Below are 21893 nucleotides of genomic sequence, written 5' to 3'. Positions count from 1 at the left end.
CCATGGAGTCTGAATTAGATGCTGTGAAAGCCAGATTTTGCTGACATTTGACTGCAAGCAGCCCAGAAGCTACCAGTGGCAGCAAACACTGCTGCAAACAAGTACTAGAATGCAATTATATTCATATTTTGAAAGTACAGATTGAATAAATGTATTACTTGTCATGTATTCATCGTTTGTTTTCCACACCAATCTCATGTATGGTAAAACACACAAATCAAGTAAACAATTCTGCAAATTGTATTTGTCTTTTCACTCTTCATAACCTTAAATTCTTTTGCCTTTTGCAGACATCAGATAGCTGCACAATGGTATGGCGATTAGGTAAACTGCAGAGTAGTTCTCTGTAGCATTTTAAAAAATGTTTCTAAGCACAACAGCTAGCACAAAAACAAATGTCCTACTGAGGGCAAGTGTCTGAATCATAATCTGAAGTCTCCAACTCCTTAAGTGTTTTTCAATTGCTACAGACATATGTGTTGATGGAAATACATCATGTAATGAGTTTCCAGCTACTTTGACTGGTCCATCAGCCCTGTTAATAGAAGTGTGTTTCTTTGTCTTTTTCACATTGCTAATGTGCTAATGGCTAAAATTTATCATCCTCCAGCACAACTCTGCCAGCTAATCTAACAACTCACAGCATAATTCCAGAATGGCTTAAAATGTTAAAATATATAGGCTAATCTCATCTAGGACACTCATTTGCTTCCTCTTCGGAGTTCAGGGAATGTATTTCTCCTACCTTTTTACATAGCAAAAAAACCATCTTTTTTCCATTCAGAGTAAAGTCAATGGGCAAAATTGACACAGAGTCTTGTAGGACGTTTTGAGAACTGCTGTGGTCCAGAAACCAAATTACTTGCTTCCTACAGAACTGGATATTGCATTAGGTCTAGTTCAAGAATATCAGCAAAACATTGCTAAAGCCGGTAGGGTACACAAAAATAACAATATTTACATACAGAAGGCCAAGTTACCTGCTAATGCTACCACCTACCTGCTAATATTACATACGCACACACCCCCTCCAAAAACAAACACTATGTTTAACTGATAAACAGAGTTTATAGCTGACTGTCCCTTTTAATAGGCAGCTACGGATTTAAAGAACAATCAACACACTACATTTCTTCCCTCGTCTTAATTATTGTTCTACATCGTTACAAATGATGAATAAGGAAGAGGAAAATTAGAAGACAAATTAATTCCTTAATCTATCAGAAAACACTGTAGGATTATACAGACAAATACAGAACTACCCACAAAAGAAGAGCTACATATGCATATTGGAACCAAAGGAAAAATACTTGGTATGCAGGAAAAATAAATGTTAGTAAGTAGAAAGAACTGTTTACCCTCTACAATAACCACAGTCTTAACATCACCAATTTGGGTAGCAGATATCCATGTAGCCAGAGTACTCAAGTCTCAGTCTGGGTTGAGGCATCATTTTTAAACACCACAGCATAAAACAAACAAATAAACAAACAAACAAACAATCTTACAAGGCAGTTTTCATTAAGCTATAAAAATAACCAATGCCCACCAATGTAATTTCTTTGTTTTTAATAAAAAGAAAAGAGTAAGGTATGGGATTTTTTTCTTTACATATAACTCCCCTCACTTTTGATATTAGTATGTGAGTCAGCCATGGTTCTGTAACAAACCTTCAATCAGAAATGGGGAAATTCTTCAAATAATTATTTTCAATCAGTTGTTGAAATAGAAGCAATATTCCATTTTCAGTAATGGTGCAAGTAAATTGTCTCTCTGAATATTGTTGGGGGAACAAAATAGTAAAAGTATGCAGTTGCATGTGACTATGTAAGTAAATATGTATATGAACAGTCTAGGAAGTATTCCCACTGCCACACTAAAACATTTTATATATATGCTGTCATCCCCTTGTCAAGATTTGGCAATACCACGTTAGTTACATATTACAGATCATATCATTCAGAGGGAACAGAACATTCTGAGTGCGCCTCAAAGCGACATGAAAAAGCTCAAGTCATGGGCTTTTGTTTGTTTGTTTTGAAGCTCCGTATACTGCTTGTCAGTTCAGGATGTCCCAACTTTTCCATGTTCCCTTATAAATCCTAATAATTGCAAAATAATATTCTGAAGATAGTGACAGAGCCAGTGCTCCTCACTGTTATTCACACAATAAAACAAGACGAGTGACATGCCCAATGTCACCCAAGAATTTGTGGAAATGTCAAAAAACCACGGGAATCTCCCGAGTGCAAGTCAAGTGCTTTAACCACAGCATTATTCTTACTTCTAAAGTGTGCTACTAATCTGACCTTGTTTGCTCAGAAGATATTCCTAAAGCTAAAGTTCTACAGTGAGTGCTAACATTCCGTCCTATGAGTATTTTAAATAGGATTTGACTAATCCAGCCAGCATAATAAACAATCCAAATCTTCCTAAAATGTGAATTCATGCTTAACATTTAAGACTTACAATTGTTGGGTAACTTTAAAAAAATCCTACTTTTACACTGCTTGGCCTGACATGAAATAACATAAAAATATTCATTATTTTAATGAGACTTCCAGATGAAGACTCTGAACTACTTTAAAATAAGCTGTGAAGTACATGAACTTTTGAAAGCTTATTCAAACTTAATCCCTTCAAATATTTTAAGTATATGATGCTGCAAACCTGTGGACTTCAGTGTACAAATAAAGAAATATGTATATGATATGCTTTATACCTGTACAAGGCAAGCACAGATGGAACAGGAAAAGAAAGTTAAGGGGAGTTTGCTGCCCTTAAGAGACACAACTGGAGATACTGACACATGCACACTAGGACAGCCAGATGAGGACGATGAATCCCAAATTATAGAAACTCCAGGCAAAAAAACAGGACAGTAGGACATCCTTCAGAATATAGCAGTGGACGTTATCCGAATCACAGAAAAGGCGAAGCTGATCAAGTGGCAGCACAGAGGTAAGGACATGCAGAGAAAACACTTGTCATGGATGCGCCCTGTTTAGTGGAAGAATACATAATGTTTCCTTCTCTGCTCAGGCGACGTGGCTCACCTCTTTTTTTGATACCTACACCAACTCTGAACTGTCTTTTTCCCCCTCAGAAAAAAAAAAAATCTGAAAAATTAACATAAGCAATGACCCTACAGATGATTTTTATCAGTTGACGCAAGTCAACTGATCACTAAGATTGTTTTACATGTTGTATACACTTGCGGGGTGCACGTCAATTTAGTGGTGCCCTCCCTTCAAAAACACACAATGTTTGTAGCAAGCTATTTCTGTTAACTATTACAGCTTCTTCTCTTAATATTTCTAATGGGAATGTAGTTCTCAAAAATACTTTTGAGTTTAAAAGACAGCACCTTGATAAGAAGAAAGAAAGGTGTGAAACGACACAAGCTTGTAAAGCCCACCTGAAATATAACCAGAAGTTCAAAAACAGATGTGCGCTTCTCCGCACTAACACTTGCTTTGCATTGTAGAATATATGACAGGGTTTTAATTAGCCTGCTATTTGGTGGATTTACAATGCTGGAATACTGTATGTCAGAGAAAAAAAAAAACCAACAAACAAATAACACTCTGGTAATTCAGGAAATAATTTACGATTTTCAGTTTTAGGTTTTCAAACTGGATATTCCAGATTCTAATTGAAAATATTGCAGCAAATGCAAACTAGAGCAATTCCTTCAGATAACACAAGTTTGTCTGCAACAGCAGATAAGAACATGTAAAAAAGAAACGGGTAATTTCCTATAATTGCGGAGATGCATTTACAGTGCCATCTGAAACACTGTCATAGCTACCTTTAAACAAGCTAGAGGTTGACTGCTTTCATAAATACACATATATATTTGTAACTTGCACCTAAAGCCCCAATTTCTGCCCATAACTGTATCAATCCACATCAGCACTTTCCACCCTCCAGTATAACTGAGCGAACAGTCCAGCTCCACCACTGACAAACAATCATCTTGGAAGCATATCACAGAATAAGCTCACTGCTTGCATCCAAATTTTGCATTCCTGAAACAGAATAGCTTGTTCTAGTCACTGATGCAAAAAATACATTTTTACAACTAACAGTTGCACAGTAAACTTCAAAGCTCTCAGCTGAAATGATATCACTGTGATTGGCCATGCAGATACAACACAGCATGAGACAGAGCTCTACCTGAAGAGTGCAAACACAGCAGACAAGACAAAAGGTGTTCAGTAAGGGGATATAACTATCCACATGGAAAACAAGAGGTTCAGCAAGTCAAGACAACAGCTGAACAGGGTGCAACACTAGCTCATAAGGAGCCCTGATGGTTTCATTTTGACAGCTCATGCGCTTCAATTATTGTATGACTTCCTCAAGGTCAGAAAAGAGCCCAAAATTCAATCCACCTTTCACAAATTCTAATCTTATTCCTTAACTATAAAACTGCTTTTGTCTCCTTTCCTATTGGTGGAAATAAGAACAAAGCATGGAGTAGGAGATACACAGGGGTTGCCCTGGACAGACATCAGTGTAGACCAATGGTCCATCTTGTCCTGTCTTTAGTAGTTGATAGCGATCGATGCTTCAGAAAGGCATTAAGCCCACTGAAAATTAACTAGCTTCTGAATAAGGTTTTTGCCTCTTGAGACAAAAATACTTAAAGCAATACAAAAGATTATAACAATAACAGGAATAATGTGTCAGTGGGATTTCCACCTATGTTTAAATCTGGAAATGTGAAGGTTTCCCTAATCAGTCTCCCTCAATTCACACACGGATGAATACTCCACATGCATTACTGAAAGGCTGCTTATGAGTATTGGCAGCTACTAATGACTTTGAATAAAAAAGGGCAAGGAAGTAGTTGATGAGAGGGAGAAGGGAAGGATAAAAGGACAAGAAGGAATCACATAAACATAGAAGATGTGATCCAAAGTCCAATAAAGCCAATGGAATGATTCATACTGACTTCAGAAGTAATGCGAGACGGAGTCTGAAAAGGCAGAGAACAGATTTCAGGCCTAATGGTAGACATGTTATTTCTCCAAATGTTCTACAACAGAGGACATGATGTTTACTCTAAAATAATCATGTGTAAGAAGAGAGTTATAGCCCATTTTGTTTCCTTTTAAATGGCTCTGGCAGCTTTTTCTAACATGTGATATGGGAAATCTTTTCTTTTTTTCCCCATCATATCTCCTAAAAAACATACCATCCACACACACTCATATCTATCAGACTGTTAGTGGCCACACAACCACAGCCCTCAGGGATTATGAAAATAACGTGAGCTATGAATTACATGCCCTGCTTGAAAAAGTGGCAGTCAGCGACTGCTTTGAAAATCTTGTTAGCCCTTCGTCATATTCTAGTTAGAAATGAGAAAAAGGAGCATGGCCAGCAGTCTTTATCCTGATGACCGTTCCAGTAGGAGCTATTACCTAGAAAAGAAATAATACAGGAATAAAGTTCCATCCGAATCCAGCAACATGTTCAAATGCACACTATGGTCTGGGTTGCTCAGCAGGTGAGATGAGATGATGACAAGGTCTTTCAGATCTTTACAGAAAAGGAAAAATTTAAAGTCCGAGAATATTTCAAGGCTGTATTCAGTCAGCAGCCTCGGTGGTCAGCAGCTGAAGGCAAAAATACTGTTTTGCATGACAAAAACAAATCCATGCAAAATCCTTTGTTGTGCTACTGCATAAACTTCTTGGCTGCACAATTTATAATTTTCTGTTAAGAAAAAATAGAATTTCTCTATCTGCTCTTCACTTTTCATTGTGTGTAAAAGCAGTTGAATACAGACTGTACACTGAAGAGAAGACCAAGGAAAAGTGAGTTTGGTACTGTGCCCAGGCGAGTTAGCCCTAGGACCCAAACCAGTGCTATTTAAAGGCATCGTAGTATACTATGGAAATAACACCAGCAAGAACCTAAAAATCCTATTTTACAAGGAGCAGACGGATAAATAAGCAATTTAAAGAGGATTTTAGTAAGTATTTTGACTCCAAAAATTATGTTGTGCTAATAAATATAATCTGTCAGCACACATGGGGAAAAATAAGAGGTAATAGAAGCAGAAACATTTCCCAAATAGTTTCAGGATAAAACTATTATTGAAGCTTTCCCTTGCCTTTCTGGAAACATGAATACAAGAGCATTGTCCTGGGGCATGAGACCAAGTAAATGAAGCTGACAAGAAACAACAAGACAACAAGGTTACAGAAACTTCACGACGGACTGCTTTTTACTATGTACACAGACAGAACGTAAAACAGGTCCATGATCTCAGGTACTATCACCACAACATGGATACTAAGCAATGCTGTTAGATGAATAGCACCAGGGAACACAAGGTACATTTCTCTTGCTGTTTAGCTACAAATTTCAGTGACAGCTCTTGCCTGAAAAGCTGTTGCCCCAGAAACTTCTCCATTTCCTTCCTACCATCATGCCAGATCCCAAAATAAATATACTTACATGCCAATCCACAAACACGTAGTCACATTATCTTAAAAGTCTGGATCTCCGTGAACCAAGGGTATTGTTTGCAACATAGGTACTGTGATGATCAATGTCATTGTAGGTATCAAATTCAGTCTGGAGGGACTGGCCCAAGACACGGACAACTGCTTGCGATAAGTACCTTCCAAGTGGCAGAAAACTCTCCACTTGCTTGGCTTCACCTCTTGGCATTTCACGAGCGCAAGAAACTGCTGGCATGCAGATAAAGCCTTAACTCTCCCCTGGAAGTGGCTTCCGTGGTAGGAGGTTAAGGGCAAACCTGGGATGGGATGAGATAACAGAAGTTTGCTGGGAATGAGAAAGGTAGGCAGTAGCATACACAAAGTGGGATGGTCAAGGGTGGCAGGAGCGTGTCCTAGTTTATTTGGTGAGAAGGTAATGAAAGGAGGGCAACATTACACCTGCCCTGTATTACCTGCAGCCTGATGCAAAGCTATGAGCTGGCTTAGCTACCATGAGTGGCTCCTCAGCAAACTGTACCAGGATATTCCTGGGCTAACTCACTCTCAGTTTTGTCTCATTTAGGCCTCCGACACTTTGAGCCAGGCTGCTCTACCTTTTGGCAATCATGCTTTTTAAAAGACACTTGCTTATCTATAAGTAGAGGTAGGTACTGAGGAGGATTCACTGTAAGGACTATGTTTCTGAGCGCTTCTAAAACTTTTTTTTAAAATCTCACAGAGCACCTTTCTGCACAGTTTTAAAAAAAATGTTTAGACCAAATGATTCTAAAGGAAGAAACAGATAATGAACATGTGCCCTGTACAGCATTTCACTATTTTTATACTCCATCATGGAGGCAAGAACTCCATGATGACCTGCAACCAAACCACCTCCTCCCTTCCCTTGCCCCTTACTCTTTGGTGCTACTAGAACAAGCACTTCCTTCCCTTGCTCCTAGTGAAATCCATCCCATTCTTTGTCAAGGTGCTGGGAATGAGAGGTATCAGTAAAAAGGTAGCTGCTAGAAATAGCTGTAAGTCCTTCCAAAAAATAAGGGATTCCTGAGATGGAAATTGCCCTCCCTAGTCCTATCACAAGTTGCCTCTTAATAAAGTTCCGTTCCTGCTCATATATGCTTTGAATCTGTCAGTACTAAAACTGTTTTTAAGAGGAAAGATAAACATTTAAGTATGAGGAGACAAGCAGGGAAAATGATGTGGGAATACGTCTGACTTGGTTCTCACGCAGGGTCACCATGCAGTAGATCTGGTAAAGATTACTCAGCACCCAGTCATGATAAATGGAGATCCCTCAAAGGGGCAGGTTTACTGACTGACAACTGTGGACTGGCCAATTTTATTTCATCAGCCTATTATTCACTGTAAATGTGTGGAAAATCCATCTGTTCTTACTTCTCCGTATACACCAGATATGAAAGAAAACAAAAGCCTGTCTAAAGCAGGCTCTAAAAAGCAAGAGCATGACAAGAATACCCTTAAAATAAGACCTTATTCTCACAGTACAAACAGTCTCCATTCCCCATGCCTCAGATAGACGTTTGCTAACACAATAGGAGGTGGCTCTCTGTACTCCCTCTCTGACATCAGATAAACCAAAATACCTCTCAGTGATAGTACAAGACAACGTAGTTGCTTGGACTGAGCAGACAGCCAAGGAATCTTTCATTTACCCTGGCTCTACAGTGACTTGTCTCAAGCAAGTAACTTTATGGGTGATCAGCCCATCTACATGAAAAACAAGGAAAGCAGTGTGGGTTCCTGAGGGGCAGTTTGGAAGAGGTGAAGATCTTTATACCTAAAGTAACAAGTGAAAGAGACCTGACTCTTCAAACAAGCAACCAGTTCCAGTTGTACTTCCAGCATGGAAAAATAATTAAAAAGAATAATAAAAGGTAGAACCGGTATATCATCCAGGAGAGTTGGTCTTAGTATGTCTTAGCTACATGGACCACATAGCCATTGTACCAACAGGCATATGTATACACACACACTACCTGTACCCCAAGCAAGAAATATTGATGAAATTTTTTTCAGCTAAAGGCATATGAGAGATATGATCTTCTTCTCTGCAGAGCTAGTTAAAAGTATTAGTTATAGTCCGTGCAAGACTGTGAATAAATAGAACTCAGTGAATCCTTTTTAGGAGAGGGAAGAGAAAGACCAAAAATGCTTCTGTTTGGCCACATTTTACCTTTTCTTCTCAACTGGAATTTTTATAAAGTACCTCTTTTAATATGGAGCTCCAAATTCCTTCCTAAACTAGGCGATCAACAGCTACATGTAGTCTGTCATTACTAGATTTCTCTTCTTGCTCCTTTCTTTAAATATTATGCAAGATTTAGCTGTTCATTAATATGAGTAAAGCAGCCTTAATACTGTCAACAGAAAGCATTTCCTAACAGATACCAGTAAGTTATGCTGGCTTTTGGAATACGTTCAAAACTGGTCTGACCCTCTTCTTACTAGACTTCAAATTATTTCTGCGTGTTCAGCTGAGAGAAGTCTGGGGATGGAGATGTTCTGCTACTGAGAACATTTCCAGCAGCAGATCATCCTCTAAGTGTAGACCAACTTACACGTACAGAACTAGCTGAGTGTTTAGGTGGTGTTCAAAACCCCATAGGAATACTAAGCAAAGAACTGTTTCTCAGTCCACGAGAGCTAAATGATAAGGAATGAAGCTTTCTAAATACCCATGGTGAGCACGTTACCTTATTATTTTGCCACAAAAACTGTGTTTGTAGTTACCACTGAATTGTTACTGTGATGTGAATTGAGAAGCGGTTGTAAATAGAAAGGATTCTGCTGCAAAACTGGTGGCCAAGCTAAAAACTGTTAGAAACAGGCATCACTAGTCATATACTACAAATATTTACTCCTTTACGTGAGCTGAGATTGTGACACAAAATCTCTTGTAGGCAGTGGTCCCCACAAAACGTTTGCGACTCCTTGAACTGAAACACTAATTTAGAGTTAGACTTTTCTTCACGCCATGATTCCTCTGCTCTTTCTGGGAATTATGGAGATTTTTAAATAGTACTTATCCTCACTAGCAGATGGTAGTAGCACTTTGTCAGAGCATTATTACATTTAAGTTAACACTTTGGAATTTTAATGCAACAGCTCCAAGACATACTCCTCAAACCCCTCCATAAAAGAGCCATTTCAAAGCTTACATCTACATCTGCTGCTGTCCACTGACTTCAAACCATCGTGAGAAGTAGCCTTTGAAACAGCAGTATTAAAAATTATAAAATACCTTCAAATCCAAAATTGTCAGGGGGAATTTGTGAAATGAACCGCAACCAGTAACCTCTGTTGTATTCCTAAAGCAACACTAACAACAAAATACCTCTCCATGGCACTTACTCCTGAAGCTGCCTCAAAAAACCCGAATACTGGTTATTCCTAAGTAGCAGACATTTGATTATTCATTGCAGATATGTGGAGGTGAGAGGGAAAGAAAACGGCACACGCTTGTTCTAAAGAGAGGATTAGGTGGAATGAAGGGATGGGGGTTACAGGGATGACTTTAACAGCTTCCAAAGCACCGACACTTTCAATATTCTATTTGTTACTCCAAGCTAGTGGTACAAAATGACGCAAGAACCTTGTTTATATAAAGTTAGCCTCTCTCTCCCTTTGATGTTCTGGATGGGAATCTATAAACCCAGTATTTTCTGAAAACAGTTGTACTCCTTCCTTGACACAACACAAAGAGCCAATTAATTCTAGCCTCAGGGACATTTGGCAGTCTTACAAAAAATGGGGGGAAAAAAATGCATCCCTTTAAAAAAATGCTAAAAACACCCCACGGTACTTTAATGAACAGCTTTTTTTTTTTTTTTTTTTTTAACTCCTAAATACTGCAGAAGATGATTTTCAGCAATAGCCGTTTCCAAATGCTATCATTATCTACCTTCCCCTGAGGAAGTATTTACCTCCTTCTCCCATACATCATTCAGCCCTGTTGAATCATTGATCAACAATGATCATTGATCTCAAACAGAAAAATATTTAAAAACCTATTATCCCCAACTCTTAGTGTGTCTCATTTAGAGGAAATACAAGTCAGCGGCTGTCCCTTTGCTGCTTTGAATGGGGGTTGGATAAGGCTGATGTTGACAGAAAACCAGACTTCAGCCTCAACAGCCCAAATGAGGACATATGCCGCAAGAAAAATGTGAAAGCAGATTCACTCGCCACTCTGGAGCTTCACTGAAGAGAGGCCTAACTTTTAATGCAAGTTATGCAGCTACTTGAGATAAGGAGAAAGCTAGAGCTCTCCCTCTCGCTCCACGAAAGAAACGGCAGACTCTGAGTCCAGAAGCACGCTGCATTATTTTCCCTTTCCTTCCTTCCTAAATTAGGTCAAAAGTCAGTGGAGCAGAAGCTGTGGCTGCGTGCATCCATTCCTCCCACTCGCCAGCCACAGAAGCTGAGCTTACATGGAGGCACGGTACAGACCAGCAATAAACTGCTGCACAGAGGAAGCAAAGGAAGATTATTTAATCAGAGGGATAATGCTAAGGCACAGGAAGGTACAATACGCTCGGAGTTATTCTGGAAGCAGAGGGGTGGAAGATGACACTTCAGTATTCATTGTTTGTATCTGTGTACAACAGTACTAGGCAATACAAAGATAAAATGGATCTCGCTTTTCTGAAAAGTAACCAGGTACAATTATCAGCTAAAGAAAACAAAAAATTAAGATGTACCGCACAAATCAAATGCTTTACAGTAAAGCTATAGAGGCTGGATGGGGAGAAACAATCCCATTTTTCTAATCTATAATTTAGTTTCTTTAAAACTTAATATTACCTTCTAGATATATTGTTCTCAAAGCATCGTTTGCATTATATTATTATTCTTTTCAGTAATATTTGGGCCATTCCTGTGCCTCACTCCTTTGGATTTCCCAACTTTCCTCATAGGTGTACACATATACCTCCTCTATACAGCCTGTCCCAAATGTTTAAAGCCCAGTCTCCAGCCCACATAACTGTAACATTACCTGCTATTCCCTAGAATTATCCTGTACTCTTACAAAGCTAGCGTGGCCCATCACTCAGGCTAGCCCCCTCCAAATGTTTCCTGCGCCCCTTCACCACTCAATCCACTCCCACCACTGCTAACCGCAACGCTCCACCCCCTTCCAAAACTCCCACGTAGAAGGCACCACCAGAACCTTCCCCACAGTACTCCTGCTCCCAGAGCCTCTCTGCTGCAGAGAAACCCCCGATAACATTTTCCTTCCTGCCAACTCATGCTGTCTTCTACCTGCAAACTCCTCCTCTCCTTGCAACTAAACACAGCATCAATGACGTCCCTAAGCCACCACCCTCCATGACGGTGACACCAAGTGCTGCTGATCATTCCCTGTCTAACATATACATTTATACGGGACACGCTTTTCTCCTGCCCACTCCCCTCAGCCATTTTATTTGACATAGTCCCTATACTCTTTGCAGCACTCGCAAAAATAAGAGAACTTTTTCAAGTAAATAAGTGTTTCTCATGTATCGCCAGGTTGCAGTCCAATTCCGTAACAGGAGAGCTACTCCAAGGAGTTGGAAAATAATTTCTCTAGTTTCAATAATATTTCAATAACATTCTAGAAACTCCGTGAGGCTAGCTAACAAGGCTGCAGATGTGCTCAGAATTACTGATTATATTTAAATATCTCTTTTAAACAAAGTAGGGCATTTTCCAACATATATATTGTTCCACTTTCCCAAAAAGGGCTCTCTTCTTTCTAACTAGATGTCTTCCAAAACTGTACTATGAAATATTCGTCCAAACAAAAGAGACAGAGACAGAGTGCGCATGTGCATAACCATGCATTTGTTCCTGTACTAGGTAAAGCCAGAGAGTAATATGTTGGCAGCTGATGAGATAACAACCGATTTTATTTTGCCAATTTAACCAATGTTATTGGCAATAAAGCATTGTAGGTAATGATTATACACACATTGCTGGCCTTCATTTCCTGTCAACTCTCTTACCTCACAGCGCTGTAACTTTTGTTATCACGTGCCCCAACAGGAAGCACTGACATCAGCCACGCCGCCATCTGCCATGTCAGTACATCCCTGTAGACATATCTATGTGCTTTCATTCCTTCGTACCCAGAGTGATCATTCACGTACATGAATGAATGAATCTGTCTCTCAAAAGACACCAAAAGATTTGCAGCTTTGTCCCCTGGTGTACAAACTCTCTGAGTCGCAGAGAGATCCAAGCCCTCTCTTTTACTTCATCTTCAAATCTTCTGACAGCCAACTTTTTGTTTCATATTTGTACGGCTTCTAGCACAGTGGGGTGCCATTTCATGATTTGTATTCACGTTATGACTTCCTGCCTGTAAGTAAAAAGCCTCCCAAATCTCTGTTTTTACTTAAGGTGGAAACTAATGTCATCCCAAATTAAAGAAAAATCCAGTCAAATATTTTCAAAAAGAACAATCCCTCCGATTACTGAAAAAGTGTGTGTTTACACATTGTATATGCATACATTAATACATACCCCATTGCTTGTTATTAACCTGTAGCATGGAACTGGAAATTTAAGTAGTACCTGAGCAGTACATTTTTAAAGATATTTATAGCAAATATATTAGTGGATATACTGCAATACTGCTTGGGTCTATACGTTCACAAAGGGGAGAGCTGAAGAAAGACTAGCCTTAAGCATGATAACCAACTTTTGGAGGTATATTTGTCTGAAAAGAGGTCAAATAAGTGGAATTCCAGAGAAATAAAAAGCAGCTTTATCTGTCCAAATAACAGATATTTGTGTTATGGTATGTTTAACTTTATTCTTCCTGGACAGAAAAAAACATATATTTAAGAGTATAGAACACAGCAACCATCACAACTGCTTGCCATGAATTTGGAATACGAGAGAGAAAGAAATTAATAAAAACAGTGAAAGGGAGAAGTATGTGTATTTTAATACGACCAATAATAGCTATCACCTTTCACTTGCCGTTTAACACACAGTCCATAACGTACACTGGCTGTACACTGCCAGTACTGCCTTTGATATCTTATTTTCCTCCCCTCCTTGCATTTTTACTCGTTTTCTTTTTCAATTTCCTCTTGAGCATAGCTTGTCAGATAAACCCAGCATAACTTTCAGGAAACTTTTTCCCTTTCATCTTTTTTTCCACCCTACTCCCCCATCATTCCAGAACTAATGTGTGCAATGGAAATCTACTTTAAAATCTAACCCTGCACTTACAAATCCATCAGTTTACAGTTGACTAAAACTACAGTATTTGTCTCTGTACCACCTCTTCCACTATAACTTTAATGCTACACAGAAATGCTGCAGCTACTGTATTATCCTTTCTCATTAAGTAAGTGTCACTTTTTATGTAGGTTTTTTTTTTAATGCAACACTTAGAGCTCACAGAATATCCCTTCCTTGAGCTGATGCGGTAACCCCAGACCAAAGCAGGAACAAGACTCTCCAGCTGAAGTGCACTCTGTGGTACAATACAGAATACGAAATATCTCCTTCTCTGAATTAAGTATATTATCACTGAAACTACGATATAAATTTTGAACCTTACAAAATTACAGCACTGCACAATTTCAAGCCCGTTCCCTTGCCAAGTTTCATAACTGTCATCCAAATGCCAGTACATTTCATCTACTAACCTTCAATTTCAGCCTGTGTCCTCCCTGTTATACAGATCAGTTATAACTCTCCAAGTCACATAAACCATTATTAATTATAGTGGTTGCAGACACAAGAGAATCTTTCCCTTACTCTATCATCTCTCACAGTTGCTTGGCCAACAATAACCAGAAACCAAAGCCTGACTCCTATAATGAAGAATAGCAGAGGAAACTGCCCTGCTGGTGCTCATGGGAAGAGACTGAAGTACATAATACAAGATACAGCTAGAAAGACACCTTTTCCTCACCCACTCTTCCTCTAAATGCTTCTATTTTAGTTTCTGTGTTTAAGTTACTATGTCAAGAATACACAATTAAATTCTACTTTGTAGTGGGAGACAACAGCACTTCCTCTTCTCCGCGTGCTGCTTCAAATGCACGAGCCAGCTAAGAACTGTGCCCAGAAGGTTTTGCCTAGGCCTTCCTTACTTGATGCTGAGGAGGGTTTAACTAGCACAGCACCACACTTATTTAACATGCATTTAGCACATTCTGTGCCAACTATCACATTGCACCAGCTCAGTATGGTACTTTCTCCAATATAGTCTACTAACCTAGATGAGCAACGAAGCCAGGGTCAGCATTGATCTAAAAAAGGCCAACGTAGCTAATTTTGGCAGCTATTGCAAGCAACAGGTCAACTCGTGCTTGCTAATAGACATAGTAGATGGTGCAGGAAGATAAAATAACATCACAGGAGGAAAGGAATTGCATCTGTATCCAAGAAGCCCGATAGGAAGCCAGTTGCTAGACAGCCAGTCAGTCTAGGGTACAAAATGCCCCAGAGAAACATGAGCGTTCATGCCCAGTTCCCAACCACTACAACAGTTTGCCAGCAAACTGCGTGTTATGCTTTACTGTTGGGCTGTGACTGTCATACTTGGCTCTTGGCACTTCTAGATAGCACAAACAAATGAGTGTATCTGGGGTTCTCAGAGATGGGTGTCAGCGTGACTGGAGCCATGAACTGGACTAGAAGGCCTATAGGATGCACAGGCGTGGAGCCATCCAGGTTTTGACAGACTTGCCAAGCCTGCCTCTGAAATCAAAGTTTTCTTCCAATTTCACCAGCTTAGATAACTTATTCCTTCTGGAATTCAAAACTAATTAAAAAAAACCCAAAAACCAAAAAGCAACATCTGAGTTTGCAGATGCAGAAAGTTATCCTAGTTTGCCTCATTACCAGGCTATCACCTGAAGTCAACATTTTGCACATACCAAGCTATCATGTATCATAATATGCTTACGTAACATGTTTTCAGAGTTTGATTATTTTCTCATATTTGCTCAAAATATAGATCATTTTATGAATACTGTTTCCTTTTCCTATTGGTCACTCTTAAGTGCAAACAGCAACAGTAATAGTCTAATAAGTTTTTTAAACACTGAAGATATAAAACACAAACTATGTTTGGAGAGTGTGTAGATGAAAAGAGTTTTACCGTGCTGGCATATATAATTCAGGTAATTAGGAAAATTAACTAGAAACTGATAGCCAAATAGAACTACTCTTTCACATAAACTATTTTTAAAACCATTGTTAGTGTGCTGAAAAAAAAAATAAATCAAGCAATGGAGTAGCAGTGACAAAGAGTGAAAATACAAACCTTAAAAGGCAAAAGCCTCCAATAAATTTCAGCAAAAAACAGACTGTCATGGCAGATTATAGATAGCCATATATCAGATGGAAGAAAATGATGTAAATTCAAGTCTATATCTAGGGAGTAACCTAATGGCTTACAAAAGTCATCTCCTGCCAATACCACTTGCTTTACAGGGCCAGGGAGTGGAAAAGAACCATACTTAATGCCTTTGTTCATTAAGTTAAATGAACCTTAGTTGGTAGGTTTATATAGTCACAGTCTTAAAAGATTTTTCTCCAGTGTGTTTTTTCAAAGATGGCACTGTGAGAATAAAGACTCTGTGCATCCATAAGTAGTCATCTGAAAGCACACAGCAGCAGTGATTGCCATGTCAGGCGTTTGTTAGGACACCACTTGAAAATGGATGGTTGGGTTTTTTTTCTCTGTCTTTATCAAGGACAAAGAACTTGAAATAACACTAAGAATTATTTAAGAACATGAAAAGGAGCCACCTGCTGCAGTCAGCAATCCACGGGCTCAGTTTAAAATCTTCTGAAGTCAACTAAGCGACTCACCCGGATTATGACGGACTCTGGATCAGGCCCTGGTGATCACTAAGAAACACTCCAGAAAGCAGTGACACCTAATGGCAAACATGCCTTTGGAGGACAGCAAGCTGTAACCCATGGCATGCAAAATTATCCCTCTTTAGCTGCAGAGTAACTAGCACTAAAACACATCACAGGGACTGAAATACTATCGCAAATCTAAGCACCTGGGAGAGTTTAAGAAATAGCGCACATAGAAACATAGAGTATGTCATACATGCTGTGCATTTAAGTAGAACATAGTTACTAATAAAACTTACTGGCTGCTAAGCCACAGCGCGCTGTATTGCAGGTCTTCATTCGTACGTATGTTTAAAATAAGCAAGTAACCTCAGCACATTCTGGAGCAGGGAAAACAGAGACCTAAACACTCATCTGTAGACACTGTAGGCACATAGAGATTTATTTGTTTTTAATAAATCTGGTTTGCTTGCTTGTCCTGCGCTTTACAAAATATATGTGAGAATACTGTAATGAACAGTTAGTGACATATGCTACATACCTTCTAATGAGGCTTTACCAATAGCACAGCAAATTAAATTCCTATTACCAATGTACAACACAATACAAGCCAAGCTACATTGTAGTACACCAGCTTACAAGAAATGTGGACATGCATACCACCAAGCTAGAAGACTCCCTTCCCCTTACAAAAAAATTTTACATTTTAAGGGCACTACCAATATCAACAGAAGTAGTAAGCTATAGACCCCATGTTGGAATTGCCCTGATATTATTGTCCACGGTACAGAAGAGCTTAAAAGTATAAACTAAAACTCAGGACCCAGCAATGCTGGGAACTTGTCTAACACAAGGAATGCAGCAGTCCTGGCCTGCAAAGTCTAAAAGCTGAGAGGAGTAAGGGAAGAGCAGATCTAATTTTTTCTCTCAGAAAAAAAATATAGTATGTATAAAAAAATATATATTAAAAGCATATGTATAAATATATGTAAAAGCACATATATATATTATATATATTTCTGAACTTGCCATTGAAAATAAAAAAGGTAAGGGCAGTACACAACTGACTGCGTATGACTGAAGCCACTGATAAACATAAAAAACCCAACTTGAAGTAATCAGGGTGCCTGACCTATTGCTGCACACTACTGCGATGAATTAGCGTTTAAAAATACTTTACTGTATTTTTCAGCAAAAACTCTTGTACCATACTATGTCACTGCTGCCCTAGGTGATTTTGCTGCACCTAATACACACGTATTTGCACATATGTTTCTATAGGCACAATAGGAAATCCATATGCACATACAGATGTATTACTATGTACATGTCAAAGGAAAAAAAATGAGCACAACGTACAAAATATAAAAGCATGAGACTATCAGCTGTAGAAGATAGAAAGCATACACAAATTGTGCAGTTGACAAGGAATGCCACCTAATCCCTGCTTAATTAAAGCACTGTTCTAAACTCCTGTTTAGGGAGTGAGGAGTGTGGGACGACTGATGTATGAAGAAAATATCAGGCAGCGTGGCTAATCTCAAAGACTTTGGAGCTTTTGAGCTACATAAATCAGAGCGACTTTTTGAATAGCCTCATAAACCACAAAATCATTGCCATTCCACTCACGACTTTCAGATTCTTCCTACAGCATACAGATCATTAGGAAACTTCTAAGCAATCAAGTAATGTGGGGCTGATGAAATTACTCAATCAATGCATGGGCTGAGAGAAGCAGCATAATACAGAATTGCACAGTTTTGACATGGTAACCCTGCCCCTTTTTTTATATAGGGGTAAGGAAAATTACAGTGGAGTCGATTCATTTCAACATTTTCACAAGAGTGCTTCATGTAGTCTTTCTGAACTGCCAGTTCCTATTTATAATAGCAGGGCAGCAAAAATGTACAGACTATAAGCAGCCCTACTAATGTTTAAAATATGATATAGGAAAATGTTTATTTTTAAATGTTTGCATTTACATACACACAGACCTACTCTAATGATCAAAAGCAGCAGCTGTAACCATTCAGAAGACAGAAATATGAAACAGCGTATCATAGATAAATACCAGTCACTGTACCCCTCCCACTGCCATCACCAAGTCGTTAATCTCTACTCACTAAATTGTAACATTTTTTGTTATTGTCTAAGAGATGGCTGATAACATACTTTGATACAGAAAACATCCCTTTACAGGAAACCCATCAAATAATACGTAGGCAAGGAAGACAGTTAGTGCATTATACTGAAAAAGTACGTGCTATCAGAAAAAGGGTATGCACAGGTAACATGTTATTTCTTATGACCATCTGCCCCTCCCAAACATGGCAAAATATTTTCCACTTGAATATCTTAACACTGTAGAATGAGAAAAAGATACTGCATTTATTTTGTTTGTTGCCTAAGGCATCAGTACTATCTCTGGTAGTATTTCTTTTCCCCTGAACTGAGCATTTTTTTTTCCCCTTTGGCTTTATGAATTCTTCTGTAGTTAATTTGTTCATAGAGTACCCTGCTACTGCTTTTGCTAACTCATATTAAAAAAATACAGTTTATTATTTATGTCTAAACGTTTTATACGTAAGTTTACTCAGTACAAGTGGGAAAAAGCAAAAGGGGGGCAGAACATCCAGGTCACAAAATACAGTGGTGTTACTAGGGGCCAAATTTTCATCTGCGAGTCGTACAAGTTGGAATATTTAGCTGTCTACCCATTTAGTGTTAAAATAGTTCTAATTTAAGGTCATTTATTTTCAGTGTATTCATTTTAGTAGATTTAAAGCTCTGTGTAGCAATTATGAGTTTGCCATTTTCATGGCAACATAAACCAGTCTATAAAAAAAAAAGAGGTAATCCCCTTGTCAACTGTACTAATTATCTCTCAAGACAAATTAATTGTGTGAGAAGTAACTACTTTGGTGGGTTTTTTTTTTTTTTTTTGCTTTCGATGAGGATTTACTGTGTTGATGCATCTAATCACTAACAGCATTATAAAAAACATTAGTGGTAAAATGTGTTGCATCCATCATATATAAACAAGTGCAACAAACAAAATTGTCATTAACACGGAGAGAAAAGCTGTCGTCTCCCTTGATGCTGGTGCAAAGGCATACTGCTTGCCCAGCAACACTCCTTTAGCCAGGAGGATGGGAGACATGGGATTGCAAAGAAACTCCTCATCTGCTACACAGTCAAAATCCGCCCCCCCCCCCCAAATCCTAAGATTTGATGGGTTTGTTACAAGCTCCTAAGAAAGAAATCGTGTCTCCTAGTGTCGCTTTAACAGTCTACAGCTGGGAAGCATTAAAAAAGAAGTCATTCTCCCTTTAAAAGGAGGGCATAAAGCGCTGCCTCCCCTGTGCAATGTTTAATGCTCCAGTCGCACACAGCTATAAGGACTGACCCCTATAAAGTTGCGGTACCTAAGGGGAGCGGTAGCCCGTGGGCTCGAGGGTGGGGAGGGCTACGCGAAGGGCTGGCGCATCGCTGCCCAAATATCGGTGTCCAGCAGGAAAGCTCTCGATGGCCGGGCTTTCCAAACGCTCTTCCCGCTTCCACTTTCACAGAAACCCGCTACAGATCCCCACAACAGGCACCGGCAGACATATTTATAAAGCCAACCCCGGGGAGAGCGGCAGCTGCCCCACGGCCGGGGCCAGCGCCGCCCCGGGGACCCCCCCAAAATCCCGGCAGGACTCTACCCCCAAATGCACCTTCCCCGGGGCAGCGCGGCGCCGGCCGCCCGCCCGCCCCCGCGTTTCCAGGCTGCCGCTCCGCCTGCGTGCGGTGCCTGCAGATGGGCGAGCGGCCGCGGGGGAAGCGCCCTCCTCGCCTCTCCCCGCGCATCCCCGGCCGGCGCAGGGGGGCGACCCGCTCTCGCCAGTCGCGGGAACAAAACGCCGCTCGGCAGCGGGGCTCGGCGCTTCCCAAGAATGCGCCCGCCGAGAAGGAGGGCTGCCGGGCCGGGGATGGCTCCGGATAACGGGGGGGGGGGGGGGGGGGGGGGGGGGGGGGGGGGGGGGGGGACGGGGGGACGAGCGGCGGGAGAAAGCCCGGCGCCCTTCTCTCCGGCTGGGAGCGCGGGCAGCGCCGTGCATGGGCATCACCCGAGCTGCCCCCGCCGCGGCCGGGAGGGGGGCCCGCCGCCGCTGCCAGCTGCCCCCCCCTGCACCCGCCGGCGGCGGGGGAGGCCGCTACCCTTCCCGGGCGCCGCGGCCTCGGAAGGCGCCCACCCGGCCGGCGGGGTGGCGGCCCGGGAAGGGGGTGCGGGGCGGCCAAAGCCCCCCGGCCCTGCGGCCGCCCCCCCCGCGGGAGGGGAAGCGCTCACGTTGCCAAACCACCTGTTCCGCCGCGGGAGAGGAAGGCGGGATGGGGGGGGGGGGGGGGGGGAGGAAGGAAAAGGAGGGGGGCTTTACGTGGCTGTCACGGTAGTGTGGGAAATACGGGGAGGCTTGAGGTCTCCCCCGCCCGAGGGCGAGCCGGGGCAGGAGGAAGGCAGGCTGGAGCTGAGGGGCTGAGAGGAGGAACCGGAGAAGTGCCCGAGCCCTGGCCCCCCCAGATCATCAGCCGCGCAAAACCTCAAGGTCTAAAGCACGCACATACCCCGCCGACAAGAAACCTTTACACAGAGCAGTAGGGGAAAAAAGAGGACGCCTAAGATGCTGGTGGAAAGCAATTATAAGAGGGGAAACAAACAAAAAAAAGCAAGCGACCAAGGGATAAAAAAGAGGGAGGGCTGCGGGGGGAGGGGGGGGAAGCCTGCCAGGAGAGGGAAGGTTGCAAAGGAGAGCTGGAAAAGTGTCCAGCAGCACCAGCAGACGCAGCACCCCCTTACCGATATGAATGATTGAATCTGCAATCGCCGCTTTCCAGGTTCGAGTCCAACAGACGGACACGACCAGGATGAGGGAGAAAACTTCCATCTCCTCCGGAGGTCCAGGCTTTGTAACAACAGATCTCTTCGCCAAACGGTGCCACCGCGGAGGATAGCGCGGCGCAGGAAACCCAAGAGTTTGAGGTGCCGCCGGAGGAGCGTGTAAATCCCGGTGGCTGGCGCACAGCCGCGGCTGGGCAGGGAGCGAGCCCGGGGCTCCGAGCGCCTCTCTCCTCGGCGAAACCCCGCGTCACTTCGGGGGGCTCCTGGGCAGCACCAGAGTTGCTGGGAGCGCCGGCAGCAAATCCATCCAGCCCGGGCGCCGCCGCGGGCAGCAGACGCCTCTGCTGGTCAGACAATCCCCATCCTTCCGCCGGGTCCAGGGATCCGCTCGGTCCCGGCTGCTGCACAGCAACTTCCAACCCACACCACGCACACGCTCGCACAGACACACACACACACGCAGACACAAGCACACACACAAACCCCCTTGGCCAGAGAAGCCCCAGGAGCCCGCAGCAAATAGCTCGCCTTCAGCGAGGGAGGAGGAGCGGGCCACCGGGAGAGCAGGCGATCCCGCTTCCAGCAACCAGATTCCTGCAGGAAAAGCCCCCCCGGAGGCCAAAAAACAAAGTGAACTTCAAGGTAATGCAGATAGTAATGCAGAGATTTCCCCCCACCCTTCGCTTAAAAAATTG

At 41.6% G+C, this 21893-nt stretch overlaps 1 protein-coding gene across 2 annotated transcripts in view; it reads right to left on the bottom strand.

The window, feature by feature from the left end:
* Positions 1-21244, bottom strand: part of GRID2 (glutamate ionotropic receptor delta type subunit 2) — a 743870-nt gene extending 722626 nt beyond the window's left edge. For both annotated transcript variants that reach the window (XM_050895938.1, XM_050895939.1), the window contains exon 1: positions 21157-21244. In XM_050895938.1, the coding sequence (XP_050751895.1) occupies positions 21157-21244 (88 nt within the window). The remainder of the gene's footprint in view (positions 1-21156) is intronic.
* Positions 21245-21893: the final 649 nt, after the last annotated feature.

Source organism: Gymnogyps californianus, chromosome 4 (genome assembly GCF_018139145.2).
Source record: "Gymnogyps californianus isolate 813 chromosome 4, ASM1813914v2, whole genome shotgun sequence".
Taxonomy (NCBI): Eukaryota; Metazoa; Chordata; class Aves; order Accipitriformes; family Cathartidae; genus Gymnogyps; species Gymnogyps californianus.
The sequence above is the reverse complement of the archived record's forward strand: the minus strand, read 5'-3'. Positions and strand labels throughout refer to the sequence as shown.